Source organism: Centropristis striata, chromosome 15 (assembly GCF_030273125.1).
Source record: "Centropristis striata isolate RG_2023a ecotype Rhode Island chromosome 15, C.striata_1.0, whole genome shotgun sequence".
Classification (NCBI taxonomy): Eukaryota; Metazoa; Chordata; class Actinopteri; order Perciformes; family Serranidae; genus Centropristis; species Centropristis striata.
The window spans coordinates 7,147,695-7,174,145 of NC_081531.1; the positions used below are offsets into that span (position 1 = coordinate 7,147,695).

At 37.0% G+C, this 26,451-nt stretch overlaps 1 protein-coding gene across 1 annotated transcript; it reads left to right on the top strand.

Moving 5' to 3' along the window:
- Positions 1–5,485: 5,485 nt before the first annotated feature.
- On the top strand, positions 5,486–26,190 carry wnt11 (wingless-type MMTV integration site family, member 11). Its single transcript, XM_059352343.1, has 6 exons — positions 5,486–5,804; positions 8,328–8,530; positions 12,948–13,192; positions 16,269–16,546; positions 17,704–17,996; positions 25,163–26,190. The coding sequence occupies exons 2-6, from the start codon at positions 8,448–8,450 to the stop codon at positions 25,335–25,337; spliced, it is 1,074 nt and encodes a 357-aa protein (XP_059208326.1). The 5' UTR covers positions 5,486–5,804; positions 8,328–8,447; the 3' UTR covers positions 25,338–26,190.
- The last annotated feature ends 261 nt before the right edge of the window (positions 26,191–26,451 follow it).

Consider the following 26,451-nt stretch of genomic DNA (forward strand, 5'->3'; position numbering starts at 1 on the left):
ACATTATATGTGACTGCAGATAAAAGAATAAATCTCTTGACATAACTTTCAGAAACAGAGCAGTTTCACCTCAGCTGGTTGAATTTTTATCAGTCTGAACGCTCGGGAGAAACAGAAAAACATCTGAATGTAAAACATTGTTTCTAAGTGGATTTGGATGAAAAGCATGAGACTTGGACATCTTCAGTAATTGTATCAAACTGATTCAATTATTAAATACTTTTCCACATTTTAAATCAACAGACATTACCAACATTACGTTTAATTTCAGTGTTTCACTTTTGCCCTTTATTTTGATCAATATGCTGGCTCTGTATGTTCATATTTTATTATATCTTAACAATTAAATACTATATAATTATAATACATTCATGTCTCATTGTAACTTTAATTATAGCAATTTTTGTAGTGCCAAAACAGATATGAGACTTTATGAGACTAATTTTTCAACATTTTTTTAAATTATTATTATTACTGTTACTGCTTCACCTTAAAAAAAATAATTATAATAATTATAACTCTTTTAAAGAAGTTTGAAAAACTAGATTAATGTGACATTTTGATTTTGAAATAACACATACAAGGTTGCCCATAAAGTTGGAATAAAACATTTTTTACCTCTTTCCATGAAATGATTGGGACAATGTGATTTATTCTTGACAGATAAAGTGTTTATATATCTTCTCTGAACTTTATTAATCAATCCCTTAAAAATGAAAATGACCATAATTAACAGAGGATTGTGTCTGAAAACGTATTAAAAAAATATTCCAACTTTATGAGCCACAGTGTATTATTCTAACCAAAGGACACTTATGTTTTCTTCAATTTCATCTTCATTTTAATGTCTGATACAACTAAAGGTCCATTTGTTTGGGCAAATATAATGATAAGAACAAAATAAGCTGATATGAGTTTAATTTAAGAGCTGATATCTAGACATTTTCCATGGTTTTCTTGATAAAGATTTTGGCTATTGTCAAGAAAACCATGGAAAATGTCTAGATGTTTGTCCAAACAATGTACCTTTAGTTGTACCAGACATTAAAATGAACAAGAAATTAAAGAAAGCAATGGTCTAATAATTTTTCCCATGACTGTACATTTTCCCAATTGCATTAAACAATTAAAATTTCATGATATAAGCCTTTTAGAGTCTGGATTTCTTTGGTTGAGGTGCCATGAAAGTGCTAAAGGTTCATTTGTTTGGACAAATATAATGATAAGAGCAAAACTATCTTATACGAGTTTAATTTAAGAGCTGATATCTGGACATTTTCCATGGTTTTCTTGATAAAGATTTTGGTTATTATCAAGAAAACCATGGACAATGTCTAGATATCAGCTCTTAAATTAAACTCTTATCAGCTATTTTTATTGTTATCATTATATTTGTCCAAACAACTGTACCTTTAGTTGTACCAGCCATTAAAATGAACAAGAAAATGAAGAAAACAAGGTGGTCTAATATTTTTTTTCCATGACTGTAGATCATTTAATAAACACAACATTCCAGAAAACAATAATTTGGTTATTATTAGTTCATATAGAGTGTATTTGTCCATTAAAGTGACTCTGATGAAGCTTAAAACCACATTTGATGGATAAAATGACTGTAACTGTCACTAAAATATAAAATAACTGTAATTCGAAATAACTCTAAAATAACTGCAAACCATCTGAAATCATTATATATATTTTTTTTTTTATTGATTTACAATTTATTATGATATTAGGTGACATTATATTGTGGTATCCTGACAAACAATGATTTTCCATGACTGTACTAATAAAATAATAGAATAATTGGCCACATTGGCCTGGTTACTAACAAGCCCAGTGATAAGGTCACTACAGAGTGTCCTTTGAGAACTTCATTTAATGGGAGTATGATAGCAGAGCGGCTATAAAAATGCCATTAAAATCAGGTCACTGTGTGGACTATTCATCATCGCAGGCTATAACTCACTGCACGTCCCTGTGGGAACATCATGGCTCGGTTCCACAGGAGTTTCTCCAGGATATCACTGACGAGGAAAAGGCAAGGCAAGTTTATTTGTATAGCACAATTCAAGGTAAGGTAATTAAAAGTGCTTTACATAAACATTTAAAACAGCAAGACACAACTGAAAACAGTCAAAAAAAACAGTCAATTAAAACAGGAAAATGGAAATAAAAATACAAATAAGATAAAATAAGATACAGCAGGATAAGAAAAGAGATAAAATAATAAAAAGCACAAGTCAAACATTGCGTAGTTAAAAAGTAAGGGCAGTAGAGTAGAGCAGATAAGTGTTAAAGTTAAGAGTACGCTGCAGTAAACAATAGTGTTTTTAGTCCTGATTATATAGATTATACTGCTCTATAAAGCCTAACTGCAGTAACCACATGTTTGGTCCAAACTGACTTATAACTAAAAATAAAGTCCATAATTTATGTTTTATCTTGTGACAAAGTTTAAGGTTTTAATTTTGGCTTATTTCCGAGAAATAAAGGTGTAAAATTGCAGTAACTACAAAATAAAAGTCAAAAAAAGCAGACGCTGTAACTTCACTTTAACTGTGATACAATGTAGCCTTGTTTTTCTTCATTGTGTTGCATAATAAAGACAAGAATAATAGAAATTATGGTAACACTTTACAATAACCATCTAAATGATGTTTATAGATGGTTTATAGACCAATTATTAACCATTTACAAAGTGCTTTATACATATTTAATCTTTAAATGTTTTCAACCAATTTCTTAAAGGTATATGAAAAAGCATTAACATACTTAATATGATGTTGAAAATGTTAGTATATAACTAAAAATGAACTCCACAATTTATGTTTTATCTTGTGACAAAGTTTAAGATTTTAATTTTGGTTTATTTCAGAGAAATAATTATGTAAAAATTGCAGGACCTACAAAATAAAACTCAAAAAAAGCAGACGCAACAACTTCACTTTGACTGTGATACAGTGTAGCCTTGTTTTTCTTCATTGTGTTGAATAGTGAAGACAAGAATAATAGAAATTATGGTAACACTTTACAATAACCTATGAAGTGATGTTTATAGATGGTTTATAGACCAATTATTAACCATTTACAAAGTGCTATATACATATTTAATCTTTAAATGTTTTAAACCAATTTCTTAAAGGTATATGAATCATTTAAAAATCATTAACATACTTACTATGATGTTAAAAATGTTAGTATATAACTAAAAATGAACTCCAAAATGTATGTTTTATCTTGTGACAAAGTTTAAGATTTTAATTTTGGTTTATTTCAGAGAAATAATTATGTAAAAATTGCAGAACCTACAAAATAAAACTCAAAACCAAAGCAGACGCAACAACTTCACTTTGACTGTGATACAGTGTAGCCTTGTTTTTCTTCATTGTGTTGAATTATGAATACAAGAATAATAGAAATTATGGTGACATTTTACAATCACCATCTAAGTGATGTTTATAGATGGTTTATAGACCAATTATTAACCATTTACAAAGTGCTATACATATTTAATCTTTAAATGTTTTCAACCAATTTCTTAAAGGTATATGAATCATTTCAAAAGCATTAACATACTTAATATGGTGTTAAAAATGTTATAATCAGTGCATCTAACACTATTGATAAACAATTAATTATAATTTAATTGTTAGTTAATGGTAAAGTAACTATAAACTTACATTAATATACCATCTATTTGCCATTAATAAATGATTTAGTTAGTTACACATTAATAAATGATGCATTTACCATTCTAAATGGCCTATATACGGTTTATAAATCTGTTTACATTTATAAATGATGGTTATTGTAAAGTGTTACTGAAATTATGAGTTTGAGGAGATTGAATGTGAGAGTCAGGCGTAGAGGGTCTATGAAATATTGCTGATAACATAAATTTAATTCATTTATGTATAAGAAAGTAAGTTGATGAAGCCTCAGAGTTACAACATGCCATAATGTTTAAAATAAATCTAAACTGGAGTCATAACATACAAAACTTTAATGGTCAAAAATCACATTTGTTTTTTTTGTTATTGCAGTAAATGCGGTTGGATCCAGTAAACATTGTTGAGAATTCTTCCAGAGACGGTTCCACTAAAGAAAGACCCTCGTGTTATTTTCATTCATACGTTTTTATTCATAAGTTTGATAGGGAAATGATTATCTAGATAGTGACGAAGTAAAAAAGTGAGATAAAATTATATTAAGACTAAAATATAACATAACTTTATCATTTTAAAACCTGAAATACACAAATCTTTGAATAGAGTTGTTAAATACACTTGTAACAAAACCAATTTGAAAATGTTTATTCACTGAAAACAAAATAGAAAAGCTTATTTTTTTTAATTTTATTTAGTTAATTGTGGATAAATCTGTACCGGTGCTTCTTCTTTTTCATGTATGTATTTATGTTTGCTATTATTATTCTTAACCTTTTTATTTGTGAACAAATTATGTCTTCCATGCAACGCTTATTTTATTTATTTGTTGTATTGACCTTTATTTGATTCAGTTTTTGAGTCTGAGGCTTCGTTTATTTGATGTTCTGTACGAGTGTACGAGAGCACGGAGAGATGTTTGTAACCAGAAAGAGATTAACACTGATGGTGATGGGGGTCGTATTTTTCTTTTTTCTTTTATTGTTGTACAATGAAAATGGAAAATAAAAAATGTTAATCACAAAAAATATATAAAAGCTTAAAAAAGACAGAAACATTGTAGTAACTGCACTCTGTTTGTGCGTTTCTGTTAGAAGCTTTTTTTTATTTGTTCGGGCTTTTGATTAGTTGCTTTGGGACTGCTATGGTTGTTTAATTGCTGTTGTTTTGGTCTTTTAAAACTTGTATGTAAATGTTTATGTTATGTTCATGATTTTTATGTGAAGCACTTTGTGACTTCTGTCTGCGAACTGTGCTATATAAATAAAGTTTACTTACTTACTTTTACAAAAGTGCAGTAATATAAAATGTATTTTTTCATTTTAAGTCTAGAATATGCACATCTTTGAATAGAGTTGTTAAACACTTACTTACTAAAAACACTGATAACAAAATCAATTTGAAAATGTTTATTCACTGAAAACAAAATATAAAAGCTGAAAGAAGACAACATTATAGTTACTGCACTCTGTTTTTGCATTACTATTAGAACCTTTTGTACAGCAAAACCATCAAGTGCAGTAACTACATTTTTGGGGTCAAAGGTCAAATAAATCATCATGATTTTTGGGCATAAAAATTACATCATCAACACATGCAGAAATAAGTGTTCTACCACTAATCTACCTATAAAACATTTGGCTGGCCAGTAAAAAAAAAAACTTTAAAAACTTTAAATCAGTTTTTCTCACTTTTACCCTTTGCGTAGTTACTGCAGTTAGACTTTGTAGGGCAGTGTAACTGCAACAGTCTTTTTTTTTTTTGCTGTGGCCCCGGTGCAGCGTGCTTTCTTATGCTAATGCAGGTCTGACATCAGCAGTGAGATCAAAGCAGGGCAGGGGTAGTCCACTTTAAATGTGAGTCTGCCCCCACTCAGCCTCACTCTCTCTCTCACTCTCTGTCCCTCACACACTCACACACTCACTCCAACACTCTGCGCACACCATGCGTACCTGTCCGGAGCTATTCTACCACCCCATGTTGGATTTTACGCCTGCGTCTGGCTGATACGCACACAGACAGCAGCTCTCTGAAAGGATATTCCGACCTGCTCACATTTTTTCCCTTTTCTTCTTCTTGTTCTTCTTCTTGTCGTCTGGTTTTGTTGAACGGTGAAAGCTGAGCGCCGCGCCAAAGGTGAGGAGAAACTTTCTTTCAGTGTCTGGAGGAACACTTAGTTAGATAGTGGATGGTTTCTTTGTGCATATTAAATATTGTGTGGATATAAAGCGGATAGTTTGTCGCCAGTGTGGCTATCTGTACAGGAGTTATCTGCTGGAAGTGTGGGAAGATTTTACGCACAGATAGGATAAATCCTCCTACTTTAACTTTCCCAAAAATGTCATTATTATTTCATGTAAGAGATCAATCACAACTTCCGTGACGTTAAAGTGACTTTAAGTGTAATATTTCCGTCTTTACAAGCAGATCCTCCCGGAAATTATATGTTTTAATACATTATTAGTCAGTTCATGCGCACTGATCGTTAGGGAACATGATGAATGTTGGATAATATTTCCGTTTTTAGAAGAAGATCCTCCAAGAATTATATGTTTAATACATTATATAGTTGGATCATGCGCACTGGTCGTTAGGAAACATGATGAATGATGACTAATATGTCCGTCTTTACAAGGAGATCCTTCCAACAATTATATTTTAATACATTATAAGTTAGTTCATGCGCACTGATCGTTAGGAAACATGATGAATGGTCCACTTGGTGCGCCCTGCCCAGCTTATCTTGGCTCGTAGAGAGACACACATCTGATGGTGTGTGAGTGTGAAGCTATCAGCCTTTATCTTCCACAGGGGGGAAACAGGAGCTGCCATTCAGTCGGCCAAATGTAAATTTAAACAGTTAATCCGGCTGATTTATTCACGTCGAGCGACAAAAACGCTGCAAATGCTCAGAAAATATGTTTTAATACATAGAGTTTATTGCTTTAACCCAAATGTGAGAGTTTTGGTGCTTTTTGGAAGTATTTGGTTGAGTTTCAGTGCGCTAATTTAAATAATTCATATCACAGTTTCGGACGCCAATCAGCGGAACTTGCGCTTTGAATGCGGCTCATTAGTTTGAATGCGGCCAGTTTAAGCTTTCTTCAAAGAGATTGCTTATCGACAGCTCACAGCGCTATCAGATAATGCCTGTGATGACTGACTGGAGATTACTGCCTGCATCCCGCTGCTGTCACTCCATCTAAAATTCTTTACATTTTCCAACAGATGTGACTGCTAAGTCAATTACAAATCAACCAATGAGTTAAATCTCAGGAGATATAAGGCCCTCTTTGCCTGGAGGCTGCAGAAGCTCATGTGATTGTACAAAACAAAAGCATTTCAAGCTCAGCGCCAAAAGTTGAGATACTAAATTCTTTCTATTACTGTAAATTATAGAAATAGCCTACAATGTGTGGGTATAAAACAACATGCAGAAAGTTAGTGGATTTTAAAATGAGAGGTGCGAGAAGTCAAAGTAACAGATTTCTTTCTCTTTCAGCTTTTTAATTGCAGATACTTGTCTTCTTTCTTATGTAAATAGGCTACAAATAAGCATAGAGGGAGGTTAAAGTGCTGCTACAATAGTGTTAGTGAACTGTCGACAAAGTATTTCTTGCAAAACACAACAATTCTTGCTCATTTCCTATTTTGGGATCCCGGATATAGAACTTAAATCAGATTTTTTCATCTATGGTCAGATTTGATGTGTGTTAAAAGGGAGAGTTCACCCCTTAAAATTAAAAATACATGTTTTTTTCCCTTACCTGTAATGCTATTTATCACTTTTGATTGTTTTGGTGTGAGTTGCACAGTGTTGGAGATATCCGCTGTGAGATATCTGCTTTCACTCCAATATGTTGAAACTATATGACACACTGGCTTGGGGGTTCTCAAAGGGCAAAAAAACCAACAAAAAATACATTTGAAAAACTCAACAGCAACGTTTCTTTCCCAGACATTATGACCCAGTTACGCAAGATAATCCACAGACCTTGCTTTGAGCATGTACAGGAACTATTTATTTCTAGTATAGTTTCTACATTAAACTGCTCACGACAACAAGCTCTGTGGATTATCTTGTCTAACTGGGTCACAATTTCTGAAAGTTGAGTTTTACACATGCATTTTATTTTAGGCGCCTCGAGCACCACAAGCAAAGAGCCATATAGTTGCATTATATTGGAGAGAAAGCAGAAGTCTTTGGGCTGATATCTCCAACACTTGGCAACTCGCACCAAAACTGTCTAGATTGAAAAATAGTGCTATGGGGGGAAAATATGTTTTTTTGATTTGGAGGTAAACTGTCCCTCTAAATCAGGGGTGTCAAACTCAAATACACAGGGGGGCCAAAATTTAAAGCTTGAATAAAATCGCGGGCCAACATTGATCAAATAAACCTTTTATCGGTGGGTCAGCTTTTGTAGTACAATAATAATATAATAATTTGGTATTGCCTCGCGGGCCAAATAAAATTACACTGCGGGCCAAATTTGGCCCGCGGGCCAGAGTTTGACACCCCTGCTCTAAATGATCTTTTTTTTTCAGAAACTTTGGAAAAGACTTCCACGCTGGTTCTTCAGAAGTGTCAACGCGTCAAGAAAAAACTTTATATCTGCTCTGCCAAGTTATTGATATTATTTATGTTATTTCTCACAGGGATTAGAAGAGTAGACCGTGCCATGACAGTTGACTTTTGAGTCTGAGCCAAGAAGCCCAACGAGCCCTTTATATATTTATATATTTGTGTGTCGTGTGAAGCGGAGCCACTGTCCAACCATGAGGAGCAGCTCTCCTGTCCTGCCTCTCGGTGTGCTCACGGCTCTGCTGCTGTCTCAGGTCTGCTCTGGCATCAAATGGCTGTAAGTATTCTCAGGAGTGGCGCCATCTCATTCTCCGGGCCTTTCACCATCTCTTACATTCAAACACTGTCCACACAGATGATGTCATGAAGATACGCGATCTTGTGCGGCTCTTTTCTGCATGTTTCCGTGTTTTATAAAGTGGAGGGGCCTTTGGCAGGTTTGAAATGGGCCCCACAACATTCCTTGAGTTGCTCCTGATCAGGGGAGAGGCTCTGTGTTCTGTACATGTGTGTCTGATGAAGGGGACAATAGATTAGCTGGTAGTTCTTCAAGTTATGGATGGTTAAATTCAGTTTTAGGAACTTTATGGCGGCTTCAGTAAAAGGGGGGTATTTCAGTTCCAAGTTCTCAGATGATCACTAGGGACGGGGATTCTTAGTGATCCTGATCCGTCCCCCACTTTCCCTACAAAAAAACAGTAAAACAGAGGATTAATGTTTCGTTAGTTGGACTAATTTACATTGAAGCGCACATAGAGAGTCCGGTGTTTGTGTGATATGGCTAATGGTGCGTTCAAGGTCTACACAAATGTCAGAGTTTTCGACATTGTCCTGAGCTCCAAGTTCCAACTTTCAGTGTAAATTGAACACACCATAAGGCGTTAAGAGAAGAAGACCAGCCTTCAAAATTAAAAGCAAACACATGTAGCTTTCAAAATAAGAGCACATGGATGTGTTAGCAGAATCCACCACATAATTTACAAGAAGACTGTCAAAATAAGACGCCTTAAATAAAACATAAGAACCCTTATTCTCCTTTACAATAATTCATTAAACATATGCAATGATTAAGATGGAATAGTGGCATTAAAATGTGCAAGAGGCACCAAATTTAGGCTTTTAGGGCAAAAATTTCTCCGGGAGAGCATTCACCCAGACCCCCTACTTTGTTTGGGTCTCCCCATCATAGTCTCAGAAAATCCTGAGGGAAACACTGTTTCTAAAGGCTTGACAGACTGGACAGACAAGAAATCACCCAGCAGTTTGTTCAGGGTGATGAAAGGAGGAGAGATGTTTTTGGGTCCTTCATTGAATCAGCTTCAAGTCAGTAAATGTATTCGGCTGCACTGGGAATTTCATGTACAAACTTCTTTTTATTTATGTAAATATGTTTACACTCTAGTTCGTTAAAAATATTTAAATAAAACAGCTCATTGAGTTGAAATCATTTGCTGACATCTTCATCCCACCCAGTTCAAAAACCCCATCTGCGCCCCTGACATTGCTGCAAAATGACACGATGAGAATAGAAAGTAAGACGGGATGACGAGGCGTCATGGTGGCGCAGACAGTGCTGGTGTGTGTAGTCTAGTTAGACCTCAATCAGTGTAAAAATAGTGTGCTGCAGAGGAAAGCTGCAATGCCATAGATGTTGACACGAATGTTGATTGCCACGGTGTTTTTTATGGAAAGCAATAATTTTCGCAATAATTTCGGAAAGTCCATAAAATTCCCGAGTTGTTATTTTTAAATCGGTTTATGTTTCAATTGAATGTTTTGCACGACATTGTTTGGAAATCTTATAAACTCTTTGAGGTTTTTCTGCACCATTTGCATGTTCCGCTGTGTATTTTTTGATCGTAGTTTTATCTCTCTGGCTTATGTCTGAAGCGCTGTCAAAACATTTTGGCTTTAACCAAACTGGCTTCTTATCACAATGAGTGGTTGTAGTCCTCACAGTGAGGCTTTCAGCAGATGTGCCCATGAGAGCTGCAGGATGGCATGCGCTAAATCGAAGCTCTCTTACGGTCCTGATAGTGCACAGCGGTGCAATGCAAAACAGATGCAGCTGTAAACACCTGTGAGTGCCGGGTTACCACCAGCTCAGCTCGTCGCAGCTTATCATTGGGCACAGAGTGGCGGCCCCTCGGCCCCTAATGCAAAACAGGCCGAGGTGCAGGCGGCGCTGCCTGGTTCTCACGAACTTTAAGCAGAGTGTGAGACACAGAGGGCCGAGATCAGAGCCAACCTGCTCCGCCTGCGGTTTCTCTATTAAGTTAATACTCAATAAGTTTAAAATGTTTAAATCAAGTGTGTGCCCCTTAGTACTCTGTAAACAGATGATTCATGTCAGACTGAGGCCACAGAGAACGACACACAATCACAGGGATTTATTTTGGTTCTCGTCTCAACCGAATGGGTTTTTTTTTTTTTTTTTTTTGGAATATCTTCTCTGCGTTAACAAAAGAAAAGCCCGGTGCCATGAAAACATCACTTATACTTTCTGAATCCTCGGATGACTTTCCTTTGGAATTTTCATTGTGATAAGATGGTTCTTTTCTGCAGTGCACGGCAAATTATTTCCCTGCCTGAAGCATTATCTGTTTCAGCTTTAAATTGATTGTTGTGATGTGTCTCACAGGCTCGAAATGTGTGGACACAAAGGACTCAAATCAAACTCAAATCACTAACACACCACTGTTACTAAAACAGTTTTCTCATCCCCATAACAGTCACTCAAGGAAACCAAAAATATTTAAAAATTTGAAATGGAGGGATCCCTTTGTTTATTTTACCAGCTGTTCATTTCAACTTTAATTTCCAGCAAAATAAGTATCAGGAGCAACAAATATGACAATAAAACAGTCATGGAAGAAATTATTAGACCACCCTTGTTTTCTTAAATTTTTTGTTTATTTTAATGGCTGGTACAACTAAAGGTACATTTGTTTGGATAAATGTGATGATAAGAACAAAAATAGCTGATAAGAGTTTAATTTAAGAGCTGATATCTAAACATTTAACATGGTTTTCTGGATAATAACCAAAATCATTATCAAGAAAATCATGTTGAATTTCTAGATATCAGCTCTTAAATTAAACTCTTATCAGCTATTTTTGTTGTTATCATTATATTTGTCCAAACAAATGTACCTTTAGTTGCACCAGGCATCAAAGTGAACAAGAAATGAAAGGAAGAAAATGGTCTAATATTTTTTTCCATGACTGTACATCCTAATTGCATTTAACAATTAAAACTTGATGATATAGGCCTTTTAGAGTCCGGGAATTTTTGGTTCAGGTGCCATGAAAGCGCTTTAAAAGTTCTTGAATTTTACTCTCAAAAAGGAGTCACAATGCAGAGATAAGAGAGTATGTACAGTGTAATTCATACTAGAGATGTTTCGATTTGATTTTTTCCCTCCCGATACCGATTCCGATACTTGTGCTGTGGGTTTCGGCCGATACCGAGTACCGATCTGATACCAGTATGTTATAAAAAAATATCATCCTACACCTGCATGACTGTGATATGATTATCATTGTGGTAAGGCCTGGCTCAGGTTAAACCCTTTGTAAAACATGATTCATACAGCAGATTCAAGTCATTTATTTTTAAATAAAACAGTATGCCAAACAGTAGTGCAACAGCAACTTAAATAAATAAATATGGGAGTCTGAGGACATGCTCCCCCGGAGAACATTTTTGCCCTAAAAGCCTAAATTTGGTGCCTCTCACACATTCTAATGGCACTGTTGTATCTTAATCATTGCATATTTTACAGAATTATTGTAAAGGAGAATAATGTTTCTTCTATGTTTTATTTAAGGCATCTCATTTTGACAGTCTTCTTGTAAATTCTGTAGTGGACTCTGCTAACACATCCATGTGCTCTTATTTTGAAAGTTACATGTGTTTGCTTTTATTTTGAAACAGCAGGCTGCAGGTTGCACAAGAAGAAGAACTGTGCCAGAGCTTAACGGAGCGAACCAGTAAATAGATTACTAATTTAATAAATTACGTGGTAAGGCAAGGCAAGTTTATTTGTATAGCACAATTCAAGGTAAGGTAATTCAAAGTGCTTTACATACACATTAAAAACAGCAAGACACAATTGAAAACAGTAAAAACAGTGAATTAAAACAAGGAAATGGAAATAAAAATACAAATAAGATAAAATAAGATACAGCAGGATAAGAAAAGAGATCAAATAATTTAAAAAAGCACAAGTCAAACATTGCATAGTTAAAAAGTAAGTACAGCAGATACGTATTAATGTTAAGAGTACGCTGCAGTAAACAAGAGTGTTTTTAGTCCTGATTATATCGATTATACTGCTCTACAAAGCCTATGCAGTAACTACATGTTTGGTCCAAACTGACTTATAACTGAAAATAAACTCCATAATTTATGTTTTATCTTGTTACATTGTTTAAGATTTTAATTTTGGCTTATTTCAGAGAAATAATGATCTAAAAAATTGCAGTAAGTACAAAATAAAACTCAAAAAAAGCAGACGCAGTAACTTCTAAACGTGGTATCAGATCAGTGCCTGGACTCCAGTACTCGCCGATACCGATGCAGCATTTTCTGCAGTATCGGAGCAATTTCCGATACTGGTATCTGAATCGGAACAACTCTAATTCATACTGACCGATACCTGCTTGTTTGTGTTTATCTTCCCCTCCTGCAGGTCTCTATCACACACGCCTGCATCCTTACACATCAACCAGACTCAACACTGTAAGCTGCTGCCCGGCTTGGTGTCCTCCCAGGCTCAGCTTTGCCGCAGCAACCTGGAGCTCATGCAAACCATCATCACAGCTGCCCGCGAAGTCAAGAAAACATGTCAGAAGACGTTCGCTGACATGCGCTGGAACTGCTCCTCCATCGACATCCCCATCGATGCTCCCAAGTACCGGCCAGACCTCGACCGAGGTATGCTAATAAATAGTTTGGAACGACGGCGCGGATGCTTTAGTTTCCAAAGAGCCGCTCCAAGTTTTTATTTACCCACAAGAGTCTAATGTTTATGGTCACGCCTGACATTCAATGAATATCCAAGACCAAGGTCTTCAAGTGCTGCAGTTCAGTTTACAGCAACTGGTGAAGTGACCCGGAGCTCTTATGTGGTAAAATACATATATCTGTGTGTGTTTGCATGACGGATATCTAAAGAACTTGATACAAAATCATGTCTTTTTCAAAAATGATTTCTGGTTTCAAGATGATATGTTGCCTCATCTTTCCATGTGTTTGCTGCCAGTGAGAAAATTCCATAATTCATTCCTGAGGGCTTCAGCAGGAACTTGAATCGAAGCTGCTGCTTTAGAAGAAGCTCACATATGACATGCATTCATTCTGAAATGATAAAAAAAATCGGTAACGCTTCATATTAAGGTCCTTGTAATAACCATTAATTAACAAGTAATAAGGCCCTCTAAGTCATTACAAGATGCTTATTAACATTATTGTGTGTTTATAAGCTTGTATAAGTGTTAATAATGGCATTACAAACACCCATGACCCACCCATTATGTCTTTGCCATGCCTTTATTAATCTTATTTTGTTTGCTTATTGATATTAAAATATACTTTATTGCTCATCTAATAAGTTAACTATAAGTTAACTATGCTTTTTGCAACTACCAGATCTAAAGCGAGAACAATGCCTTATTACTTGTTAATTAATGGTTATTAACCCATTGAAGCCTGGAAAGTGGATACATCGTTTTGAAGTATTTGTATAAGCGCTCAAATACTTTTGGAATTTCATTTCTACCTGCTACAGAGGCTGAAAAATCTATTATTTAGTAGAAGTGTTGACACTTCTGTTGAATTTCCAGAAAAACTTCAGGTTTTAGGGGCTTATTTTAAAATCGCCCAGAGGTTTAACAGGAGTTTTAGGCGTCAATGGTTATTAAGGACCTTATTATAAAGCGTTACCAAAAAATCAGCTTATGTCCAAAAATCCACAGCATTATCTGACTGCACGGCTGTTTGCGTAGCCGTTTCTTTTGCCAAAAAGGACCTTGAGTCAGACTGAGACGGTTGCTTATTAACATTATTGTGTGTTTATAAGCTTATATAAGTGTTAATAATGGCATTACAAACACCCATGACCCACCCATTATGTCTTTGCCATGCCTTTATTAATCTTATTTTGTTTGCTTATTGATATTAAAATATACTTTATTGCTCATCTATTATAAGTTAACTATAAGTTAACTATGCTTTTTGCCACTACCGGATCTAAAGCGAGAACAATGCCTTATTACTTGTTAATTAATGGTTATTAAGGACCTTATTATAAAACGTTACCAACAAATCAGCTTATGTCCAAAAATCCACAGCATTATCTGACTGTACGGCTGTTTGCGTAGCTGTTTCTTCTGCCAAAAAGGACCTTGAGTCAGACTGAGACGGTTGCTGGGTTGTGGGTGGGGGAGCTGAGCGTTCCCCAGGAAGGACACGGCTGCCATTTGCCAAATGAACAGTGTGCAGCGAACAGGAAATGGCTCATCTCTGTCCAGGGATGGCTTTGATCTAACCAGCCCACGGTCATACATGATTTCTCCTCTTATTTCCAATTGCTCCTCAGCCTTTAACATGTGTGCTCTCAGTGTACACACATCACCACCAATTACATCAGCGCTGCGTTACAGCGGGAGTGACGGACTGATGTTTGATGGTTTCATTTTCTGCACTCAATTTAGGTTGTTTTTGTAAAAAACTGAGACAGTCAAGCAGTGAGAGGGGAAAAGGACAGATGGATAACAGAGCAGTGGCTCATACAACAGAAGTGGTCTGAGAACATTTCATGGATGTTTTCATTTGTCTTGTTTTATTTGCTCAGATAAGTTTTCATCATTATTGGAAATACGGCTGGGTGATGTGACCATATATATACTCAAAATGTCTATCGTATATATTTATCTATATAATTTATTAGGGATGTCCCGATCAGGTTTTTTTGCCCGAGTCCGAGTCCGAGTCATTTGAGTCATACTGAGTCCCGATCCGATACTTCTATAATACATTAAAAAAATGAAGAAGAGCGAAGAAACAGATCCAGGATGTGCCTTTTTTATTTTATCATTTAACACACATTCTTTGAGCACTTCTTTGAGGTAGCTTGAACAATCAAGTAATAATTACAAATACAAATTTTCACCTTGTACTTTAGTGCAACAGAATATTTCTTTCCTCTTTAAAGTGTCTTGCAGCGTGGGCTGACTCGTCTTCAGCTGGGTTGCCTGGGTAAACTCAGCGTATTGTGTTGGGTGTTTGTTTTTGAGATGACGTATCATGTTTGTTGTATTGAATGCAGCCTTTTCCTCGCCACCTCTTGAAATTCCCAGTTTACATACCTCACAGTTTGCAATCACAGTGTTATTTTCGTTCACTTTAAAATACTTCCAGACTGCAGAAATACTCGTGCGTCGGTTTAAACTGCTGCCGTGTTGTTGGTTTTTTTTTTTCTTCTTCTTCTTCTTCTTCTTCTTCTTCTTCTTCTCTTCTTCTTCTTCTTCTTGTAATGGCGGCGGCACCAACTTCAAGGTGCATTAGTGCCACCTAGGTTGGAGTGTGTAAACTTCTGTTTCGCTTATTGACATGCAGCCTGCAGTAAAATGATATCATGCTGAATATACATATATCCGACCCCTGATCGGGACATAATGTCCGATTCCGATCGAGTCTGAAACCACAAGATCGGCCCCGATTTCCGATCACGTGATCGGATCGGGACATCTATATAATTTATATTACGTTTGGGAAAAACAGCAGTACTGCTGACTATAATTAGTGCTTCAAGGGAAGCTTTGCAGAATTCCAACCGGCTTTGTGTCACCGCGGTGTGGCCAGTATCTGAAGATGAACCGTCATGTTGCCAGCAGCCGGAGCTCCCCACTCATTTGCGGGAAAAAGTCCACCAAATAGCTTTGATGCTTGTATTGTCAGTTTGCAGGCAAGGGGATTTCTTTTTACCAAAGTTTCTTTTCTGTTTCTACAGGAACAAGAGAGGCTGCATTTGTCTACGCCCTGTCCGCAGCGACCATCAGCCACACCATAGCACGGGCGTGCACTTCTGGAGATCTGCGGCTGTGCTCGTGTGGTCCTATTCCTGCAGAGATCCCAGAGCCCGGCTATCGCTGGGGCGGCTGCGCTGACAACCTGCACTACGGATTGATCATGGGCTCCAAGTTCTCTGATGCACCCATGAAGATGAAGCGTGCGGGCTCCCATTCAAACAAACTGATGCACCTACACAACAGTGAAGTTGGAAGACAAGTAAGCAATATGGTCTTGTTGTTATTGTTGATTATATACTCTCCACCGGGCTTATTCCTAGATTTTATTCTTCCATTTATTAAGTGTTTTTTTGGTCGACTTCTCCTCCCATAGTGTGCTATGTCTTTTCTAAAGGTTTCGGCAAACGGTTTTCAAATTATTCAGCAAAAACACTCCGAAAAATCCCCCTAATGTTACCCTATGGAGAGGCTAGAGTGGATGACATCATCGCTAGAGTGCAGAGGGAGAGAAAAATTTGTCAAAAAATAAATTTGTAAACTACGCTCGAGGCTGCAGATGCCCCTCTACAGAAATAATTTATACATAATAAAAGTAGGAAAATTTGTCTTCTCACTCACATTCATCTGCTAAAGCTGTCAGAGTTATAGTTTTGAGCGACGCACAAATGATCCACCAACACGCACACACAGCCTCAAAGACATATGTAGACGTTCAGGAAGAACTCAGGATGCTCAAAGTGAAGTCGGTTCACTGATTGGAGCTACGGTTTTCCCAAAAATGCTTCCTGTTCGAGGGGAACTTTTTGCTGTTTTTTGCTCTCAGTCAGTGGCTTCACAGGAGCAGTTGATTTCAGTTGATTGCTCTGCTCTGATTGGTGCCCGCCACCTGGCCCTGGTTGCTAGGCTACCAAAGCCGCCCCCCCCCCCCCCCCCCCCCCCCCCCCCCCCCAAACATACACGCTAACTGAAAACTTTCAGTTCAGTTTACACTAACTGATCAGTTTTACACACTAACTGAAGAGTTTTAGACACAAACTACAGAGTTTCACACTACTTTCACACAGACAGACAGACAGACAGACAGACAGACAGACAGGCAGACAGACACATGTGGACACACACACACACCAACACCTGGTTTATTATTTTACAGGACTTCCCCCTCTTTGCCATTTTGAAAACAGTTCAAATTGTAATCTAATAATGTATGGCTGGGAGTCACGGGCCAGAATAAAGCACACTCAAAATTTCTTTAGACATTTTCTAGTTTCTAAATGCATTTTAAATGTTTTTTATACAACAATTTTAATTGTAAATGCATTTGTTTTTTATGTATATAGTTTCATATGCTTAAGTTACTTTGTCTTGAATGTCATTGAGCGCTGTCTAACCTCTGTCCTCTGTCCTCGTGTCCAGGTATTGAGAGAGGCGCTGGTGATGAAGTGTAAATGTCACGGTGTGTCTGGCTCCTGCTCCATAAGGACCTGCTGGAGGGGCCTGCAGGACCTGAGGGAGATCGCCATGGACCTGAAGACCAAGTACTTGTCTGCCACTAAAGTGGTGCCCCGGCCCAGCGGGACTCGTAAGCAGCTGGTTCCCAAAGACATTGACATCCGGCCGGTGAGGGAGAACGAGCTGGTCTACCTGCAGAGCTCCCCGGACTTCTGCACGAAGATTGACAAGTCGGGCTCCGTTGGCACTCAGGACAGGTGAGACGGCGTCACTTCATTGTGTTTGATTCTGAGAAAAGAGGCCGTAGTGATAGTTATCTGTTGTTTGGATTTATTTGCATGACTCATATCCGGTGGCGGTTCTAGACCAGTTTTACTGTGGGGGCCAAGCAGGGGCCAGTGTTTAATCAGAGGGGCCCATTAAAAAACGACAAAGACTATATTTAAGCATCCAAATCCTTTTTTTTAGCTCATTTAAAAATCTCATTTAAATATATATGGAAGATACAAATACACTGATTGAAACAATGAGACTTACCAACAATAATTATTTACAATAAAAACGACAATGACATTTCTCATTTTTGTGCACAATTACTTTTTTGGTAACACTTTACAATAACCATCATTTATAAATGGTAAACAGATAGTTTATTAATGTTTAATCATCATTTATAAACCGTATATAGGCAATTTAGAACATTTTTTACACGTTTTTACATTACTTAGCTGGTTATTGTAAAGTGTTACCCTTTTTTTTATTTTGAAAGTGCAGTATAGTGAGAATTTTTTTATATATATACACAAGCTTTTATTGCACAATTAAACTATTACACAATGTACACATTCTGGCTTCCTTTTTGGCACAATGAGATATTGTTTGAACAAAAAATAGGTCAGAATTGTTCCGTCGTTCATCGTTATAAATGGATCATTTAAATATTAATTTGACACAGGGGCCACACCAGGGTGTAGAACCGCCACTGCTCATATCAGCGACAGACCCACACTGCTGACAATTAGGAAATGACCAATCCTGGATGTGTGGTCATCCAGGATGTTGACTTTAGTGAAGTGCCGTCCTGCCTGGTGGCACCAGCGCTGATAACCAGCGGGCCTGAGAGTGTCTGTCTGTCTGTGGCTCGTCTGAGCATGTGTCACTGAAAAGGCCTCCGTGACTGGAGTCGTTGTCCTGCTATCTAATGACTAATGCAGTTATTCTTAGGACTGAGTGCACTCCAGCTGATATCGATTGGAGAGGGCCACACAAATGGGGAAATAGTCTTTATCCTCCTAAAGATAAAGGTTTATTTACACCATTCGGCTGCAGTGTTTTAGTTGGGACGCTGCTGCTTTGTGCTGTGTGAGAAGTTAGTGGGCAGCGAGGAGCCCGTTTGTCTGAGGGTCTGACTCAGGCTGAGGCCTGGATAACCAATATCTGAGAAATATGGCTCAGTTTTCCGTAACTGTCTTGCAGAGAAGGATAGGACATACTATTAAGTTTTGGATTGCACGGCACAGATTTTGAGGATGACTAGTGTGGTTGCCAATATTTCTCAGTTATTGTAAAAGCTTGATTGTATCAAAAACATTTCCAAAACATTTCTAATGTATATATTTGTCAATATTGTTTCTATTGCAAACCAGCGACCGAACCTTGTCATGGCAATATTTCCATCATTTGGATGATGCTTTACATTGTAATTAGAACCACAGAGGCAGTGTTTTACTAACACTGACCAGAGTATACAAAAATATCCTTTATTATGTACGTTTGGAAAATGTCGACACAATCATTTGTAAATATTCATGTCATATTATGATCAAAATATACACACAAAGTTGCCTGCTGTGGGCTGTAAACTTTTACCTTTTATATTATATATATATATATAGTGATGGTAAAGGCGTTTTGGTTACTTGAAAGTACTAGAAAAGTGCTTGAATTTTAGTCGCCCACGGCTGCATGAACTATGCATGCATTTGTTAAATTACCAGAAAACATGCTGTATCATGGTATATATTATTGTGATATGAAATGAGCAGTTGTGGAACAGTTCCCATATGGACTGTGATTTTTATTGCATAAACTGTAGGAATGCAGCACAGTAGCTGTCACAATTAATAAACATACACACAAGTTAAAAACAGGCAGTAACCTTGCAGAACTAATATGCACAGGCTGCTATAAATATATAACGGCTAATGGAGTAAATGAGATGTATGTAACTCTGGAGTGTGGCTTAAGTTGTGTTCATTTTTTTGTTGTTTCAATAGCCAATGGGCAATATGGACCAAAAGTCATATCCCGATATATTTAGGCTGAATATCTATATTTTTATCCCAAAGTGAGAGCAAATGTTCAGTCAAAGCCAAATATGACATGTCACAAGTCGTTTTTTATTTATTTATGAAACTGTTTATTTAAGTGAACATAAATACTGTATAACAACAGGAGTAGCTTTGCTTTTAAAATCAAAGCTCCATAAAGTGCACATTTAAATAAAAAAATATATTAAATAAAAGCCTATGAAATAAAATAGGCCAATCTTTTTCTGAAATGAATATATTTATATGAGAAAAGAATAACAAACATTACAAAATAACTAAATATGACAAACCCTCGTAAGGGCAGCATGTATATATAAAGACAGAAAGAAAAAATTAACTATATCGATATATATGCCATCTCTTGCAGTTAGTTTAACCAGATACACGACACTTTATTAGAATAAATATAATGTTTTGTGCATGCACATGTACTTCAGCATGCTTCAACCATGGCCTAGAAACCACCGAGGATTAAAAGCTCCACTATACATGGCACGTGATGCTGCATATGATAAATGTCATACATCATATGACTGTCATATCATGTGTCCCGTCTCAGCCATAGGCCACTCCACAGATAAGGAGAAGACATGCTTCGTGTCAAGGACACTCACTGTGCCCGGTGTGTCTCTTGTCTGCAGCCTGATAACGCAGCAGCCACACACCATCTGCAACATTAGTGCTGCTGCCAAATCATGAGGCAGCCGCTCTGCTGCGTTATTACATGAACGTGACACTGATGTTTGTGTATGAGTGTCTGTCTAGACTCTTTGTTTGGGAGGGATCCACATTCCTGCCCACTTCATAACACTCAGTGAGTTTGGAAAATGCTTCATTTTTACCCTTTTATGTTTGGGATGTACACTGTAAAAAATGTCTGTAGATTTTACGGTGAAAAACTGCTAAACCATGACAGTAAAAGACGTAAAATGATAAATTGGTTAATTCAGTTTCAGTAACAATGAAACACTGTAAATGTAGATATCAGCCAAAACAGTATTTCTTACATTTTCTTTTTAAAAAATACATTATTCCACTGTAAAATACACTGGCACTGTGTTTGTAGCAAAAATATACTGTAATATATATACAAGCCATCACTAATGTTTGCATTTATTTTTCGTAAAATACTTTTTCTCACTGTTAAATGTACTAAACACCACATCTCTAACAGAAATATAGTGTAATATTTAATGGTAAAATCTTTAATTTATACAGCATTTATAAAGTATTTTCTTGTCAATTATATGGCAGAACAGCGTTCCTTTTGATGGAAAAACTTTATATTTTTTACGGTAAAATATGGAATAAAATGGCAATCTTAAACGTGAAATCAACAGTGCTAATATAATTTTACCGTAATATTAGAAAAAGCTGCACCGTATTTGTTACGGTAAACTTCTGGCAACCACAGCTGCCCTTTTTTTAACCGTAAAATCAACAGTTTTTTTTTACAGTGTACTTGAATTTGAATATACACCTTATTCCTTTGACCATTAATGTTGTCGGAACAGATATAGATACTCACAACGCAAACATGTGAACCGTTTTTAATTGATTTGTGTTTACTTGTCATTTATAGCCAAATTAGTCCTCAGTTGATCCCCAACTCTTGAAATTATTTGCTTTAAATAATTATGATCAGAACATAAAATCAAAGATAATATGGCCAGTGTCAGTATATTGATTAAGTTGACTGCTCCGGGCATAAAAGCATTTTGTAAACTTTTATAGTAAACATTTAGATTTGACGATAAAGGCTTTGAAACGCTGGAAGTTTTTGCTTTATGTAATTTGAAATTTTAATGGCAAACACCAGACTATATCACAAATGAGATCTAGTCTGGAGACCACCTATTCATTTTTCCGTAGAGGAGGCGTGGTTTACGATCGTCCAGAGCCGTTTATTGAGCGCTATGAATATCTATCAAAAGCGTCTGTACGTAGCTCTTAGCCAATCGTATCAGTTATACCAGATGACGTATGTGGAGCAGAAATCCTGTGACGAAGTTCTAAGCTGGTACTGTGTTTTAAAAAATGCAAGCAATGTTTCCTCGAATTAGTTTTTGAAAATTGATGTTTCAAAACGGAAATGTAGGAAAAATTGTGAAGTTAAAGTAAAAAAAAAAAGAAGTAATTCTACGAGAAAGCATCGACGAAGAAGACGACTGATGTTTACATGACGGCACCGAACGATTATTGCCGTTTGTGCAAAATATATATGAAGGAAGAAGGACACTCCACATATGCAAAGTCTTTAGACGTATATTTTTTTTGCCATCAAGGCGATCAATGGCGAGACGACCATTAGCTAAACCCCATTAGCTTAGCCACTAACGGGGCTAGTTGGTAGATTAGGCTTTTGCAAAAAATCCTGTTTCTCAGCAAGGCTAAAACATCCTTTTTGGTGGTGATAAAGGAATGTAAAGCCAGACGTTGTTCTTCTTTTAAAACAAACTTTGGCTCTAAACTATCTAGAACACTGTCTACAGCTAGATCCAAAGAGAGCTTTGCGTCTGCTGCAGCCATGTTGGATCCGTAAGAAAACTACAAAACCAAAATACCAAAAGCAGGGCTAAGAATCAGCCATGGACACCATGCCGCCTTGCAGTTCGAAACGAAATCGAGCGTGCAAGGCTACTTTAAAATGGCTTTACTCTTAAAAGCCGTAAAAAAAACTCTGAGATCAACCACATTGTTACAGTTTCTTTTTTTTTCTTCTTTTTTCTTTGTCTTTTTTTTTTTTACATTTTGTCTTCATTTAGAATCACATTTCAATATCACATTACAACAGTCATCACTGTTTTGATAATAGACACTGTGATCTATATTTTCAGATTTGTATCTAGTTATAAACAAACAAACAGAACTTGGGGGTGTTTCCATCTACAGTAAGTAGTAAAAAACAGATTACATTTTTATTTTAAAAAGAGAGTTACACAAAACTAAACAAAAGAAGGGCGTTTCGGGGCGATGTACAATCTCAACTCCTCCCAGATTTACATGGTCACAGTTTCATCAAACCCCTGGCCTCTCGAGGAAACGTTCTCTCAGTTTCTGCACTTGAACTGACCTGTTTGCATTGTTAGCCCTCAACCATTCACAAGACCTGAGAGCTATAGATACAAGGAGAGAATCTGGGACAGCCAAAGTTAATTTTAGAAGTTCCTGATGGATAAAATGTGATCACTGGTGCAACAAAGTGTCATGGCACTGGGAAGAGACATGCTATTGAACTGCCTGTGCTTTAGTCTTAAATTACATTACTGTGGCTCAGCTTTGACCAGCAGATGTGAGCTACAGAATATACAGCGCTGTCTTCTTCCTCCACTTACAGCTGAGCAGTGATATAACAAGGTTTCGCTCCTGAAAACATAACTGTGTGGGCTTTCTGTCTGCCTCCTGGCTCCCACCGATGTAATAAACCTGTCTTACACTCCTTCTTCTTCTCCTCCGCTCCCGCAGCAGCCTCAGTGTCTCCCTCCCCATACTGGTCATTAACACTCTGCCATCATAAAACAATGCAATTATGTGGAGAAGACAAGCTAAAGAAAGGGAGGGCAGCCCTGTGTATTCAGTGTGATTTACGGCGGGGCTATTCTCTGCTCATTCAAGCTGCTCTGGGCTCCTGAAATGAGAGGCTCCCAAGCATCCACTGTTCAAAAGGTTACGGCACACAAGCACTTTTAAAAGGACTATTGTGTGCTGTTCACACATTGTGACATTGGACAAAAATATTTTAGAATGAAGCGAGTTGTCTCAGGCAGGAAACCAAGATGAAAATATGTCAGTTAGTCAAAAATTAACCTCCCTTTTCTCTGTCTTCTTGAAGTATAAATCAAAGTTGTAATAGTTTTGGATTTTTCATTAGTTTTAGTTTAAATTTTTTTTTGTTTTCAAATTCAGTTAGTTTTAATTCATTTTTTAGAGTGAGTTTGCTAGTTTTAGTTTAGTTTTTATTAGTTTTATTGTATTTTAATTTAATGGGCTATGTGTTGGGTGTGAGATTCAAAGAGGTCATAATAAATTTTGCATTTATTTCCTTTGGTTTATCTATCTTAGCTCCAATAAGGTTATTAACTCTTACAGTTGAATTTTGGTTGGAGTGTAGACATCCCAGTCTCAGTAAACATTTACCATGTGTTCCTGCATGTTCACTAACCAGCAGCTATTTATTTGGAGCTAAATAAATACATTTCATATCAACCAAAAAGGATTATGCAGTGTTTCCCCTACATGTATTCTGCTGGATTTTCAGCTCCGCCACAAAAAAAGTGATTTCTAATCTCATGGTTGAATTGAAGACTTTCACTTGCACACAGTGAAAGCACAACATCCAAAGTTTACAGTATTGTGCCGGCGACACCTTTACCATAATAACTAAACGGTTTACGCTATCTGGAAAATTCCAATGTTTTCTGAAAGCTGAGAAGTTGCTCTTTACAGCCAACATGGTGTCATTATGGTAATTTTACTCACACTTCTCCAGAAAGCCCACAAAGCAGGAATACACACACTCAGCGGTGGATACATAGAAACACTGGATTATGTATGAAAAAAGTTGACAAAGAGGAAAACGAAGGACATTTTCACTATAGTTTTAGTTAGTTTTTGCTAGTTTTGTAACCACACAATACAGTTTCAGTTAGTTATGGCTGTGGCTCAGTTGGTAAAGCGGTTACAAACTGATCGGAAAGTTGCGTTCATCTGTGTGTGCATGAATTCCCAATGGTGGCAGGTGGCACCGTTGTAGGGTAGCCTCTGCCACCAGTATGAATGTGTGTGTGAACGGGTGAATGAGCGCAGTGTGTAGAATAAAGCGCTTTGGATAAAAGCGCTATATAATGCACTCCATTTAGTTATTGTGTATTAAAAACTCTCACTTTTATTTTTATTTCAGTTTACGAAAATGTTTTTTCCCATAAATTTCCCTCAGATTTAGTATTTTTAATTGTTTTTAGACACAGTGTAGTTTTCGTTATTCCATTAGTTTTCGATAACTATAATAACCTCGGTACAAATGTGTGATCCTAACACAAAATAAAATGTAAATCTAATTCTCCCTTTTGTTTGTCTGTCTATGCTATTTCCAGGCAGTGCAACAAAACCTCGAGCGGCAGCGACAGCTGTGACCTGATGTGCTGCGGCCGTGGCTACAACCCGTACACGGAGAAGGTGGTGGAGCGCTGCCACTGCAAGTACCACTGGTGCTGCTACGTCACCTGCAAGAAGTGCGAGCGGATCGTGGAGAAATACGTCTGCAAATGAAATCTGAGCCACCGGCAGCAGCAGCAGCAGTCCTCTTCTTCTTCTTGTACCCAGCAGCCACCTGAGGCTCCAGATTAACCAAAGCACTACAATACCAAGAAGGCTTACTTTTGTCTTAAGCTCTAGCATGTGTATCTCAAAGAGAAGTGGTCTATCCTTGTGTCAGTATCATTCTTGTATCCAATCTACAACCCAACTGCCAATTGGGCTTCTGAGCTTTTTCCGCTTCACAAACCTGGACGTGGAGTGTGTGGCGACACTGCCAAGTTTACGTGAAGACCGCCGTCCTCCTGGGTGTTTCCTTTTTTTTTTTTTTTGTTAATGATTATATATCCCTCTAACAGGGATGTTGAAAGTCTATTTTTATTATATCTCTCATAAAAAAGAAATAATATTGGATTTTATGCTGGAGAGGAGAGGGATTGTCTCTTTTCCCCTCACTAGACTGAGACTGATGTTTGGCTCGGGCTTCTGATGGATTCATGGTACTCCTTTAGGTACTATTCAGACTTTTTTTCCTCTGCAGCAGCGGACAACAGGGGGGAAAAAGGAACACAAAGGGAACTTCAAGTACTTTTCAATCATGGAACATTTTTGTGGTTGACGTTTTTTTTGGACTCTCACCATGTGTCCTGTGTGGATCTCGACACGCCTGCATCCCTGTGGATTGAGAGAAGAGCATTAAGGACTTTGTGAAACGGTGCATTATCTCCTTTTTATGTCTGACATGCGGTTCGAAATATATTCTATTTTTCAGAGCATATGAGCTGAACTCATGGATTTTGTAAACCACTTTTGTGTGGATGTACATACTGTTATTTTGTATACTGAAATAAAGAAAGAAGTATTTATAAAATAATTAAATTGGTCTTTACCATCATCCTTATGCAGGGCTTACTTACACCAACAGATTTCCCCAGTCCCAGACTAAAAACTGAAAGTCTTTAGTAAATCTAGGAGTTTTACTGGAGTCACGGCGCTCCATCATCTCCATGGTTAAGTTTAAGGTAGTAATCTGCTCTGTTTCATATCAGTCTTTTCCTAGTCTTGGTTTGGATCATATCAAACGTGTTTGATATTATCTCAAGTCTCAGTGACGTAACACAATCACCAA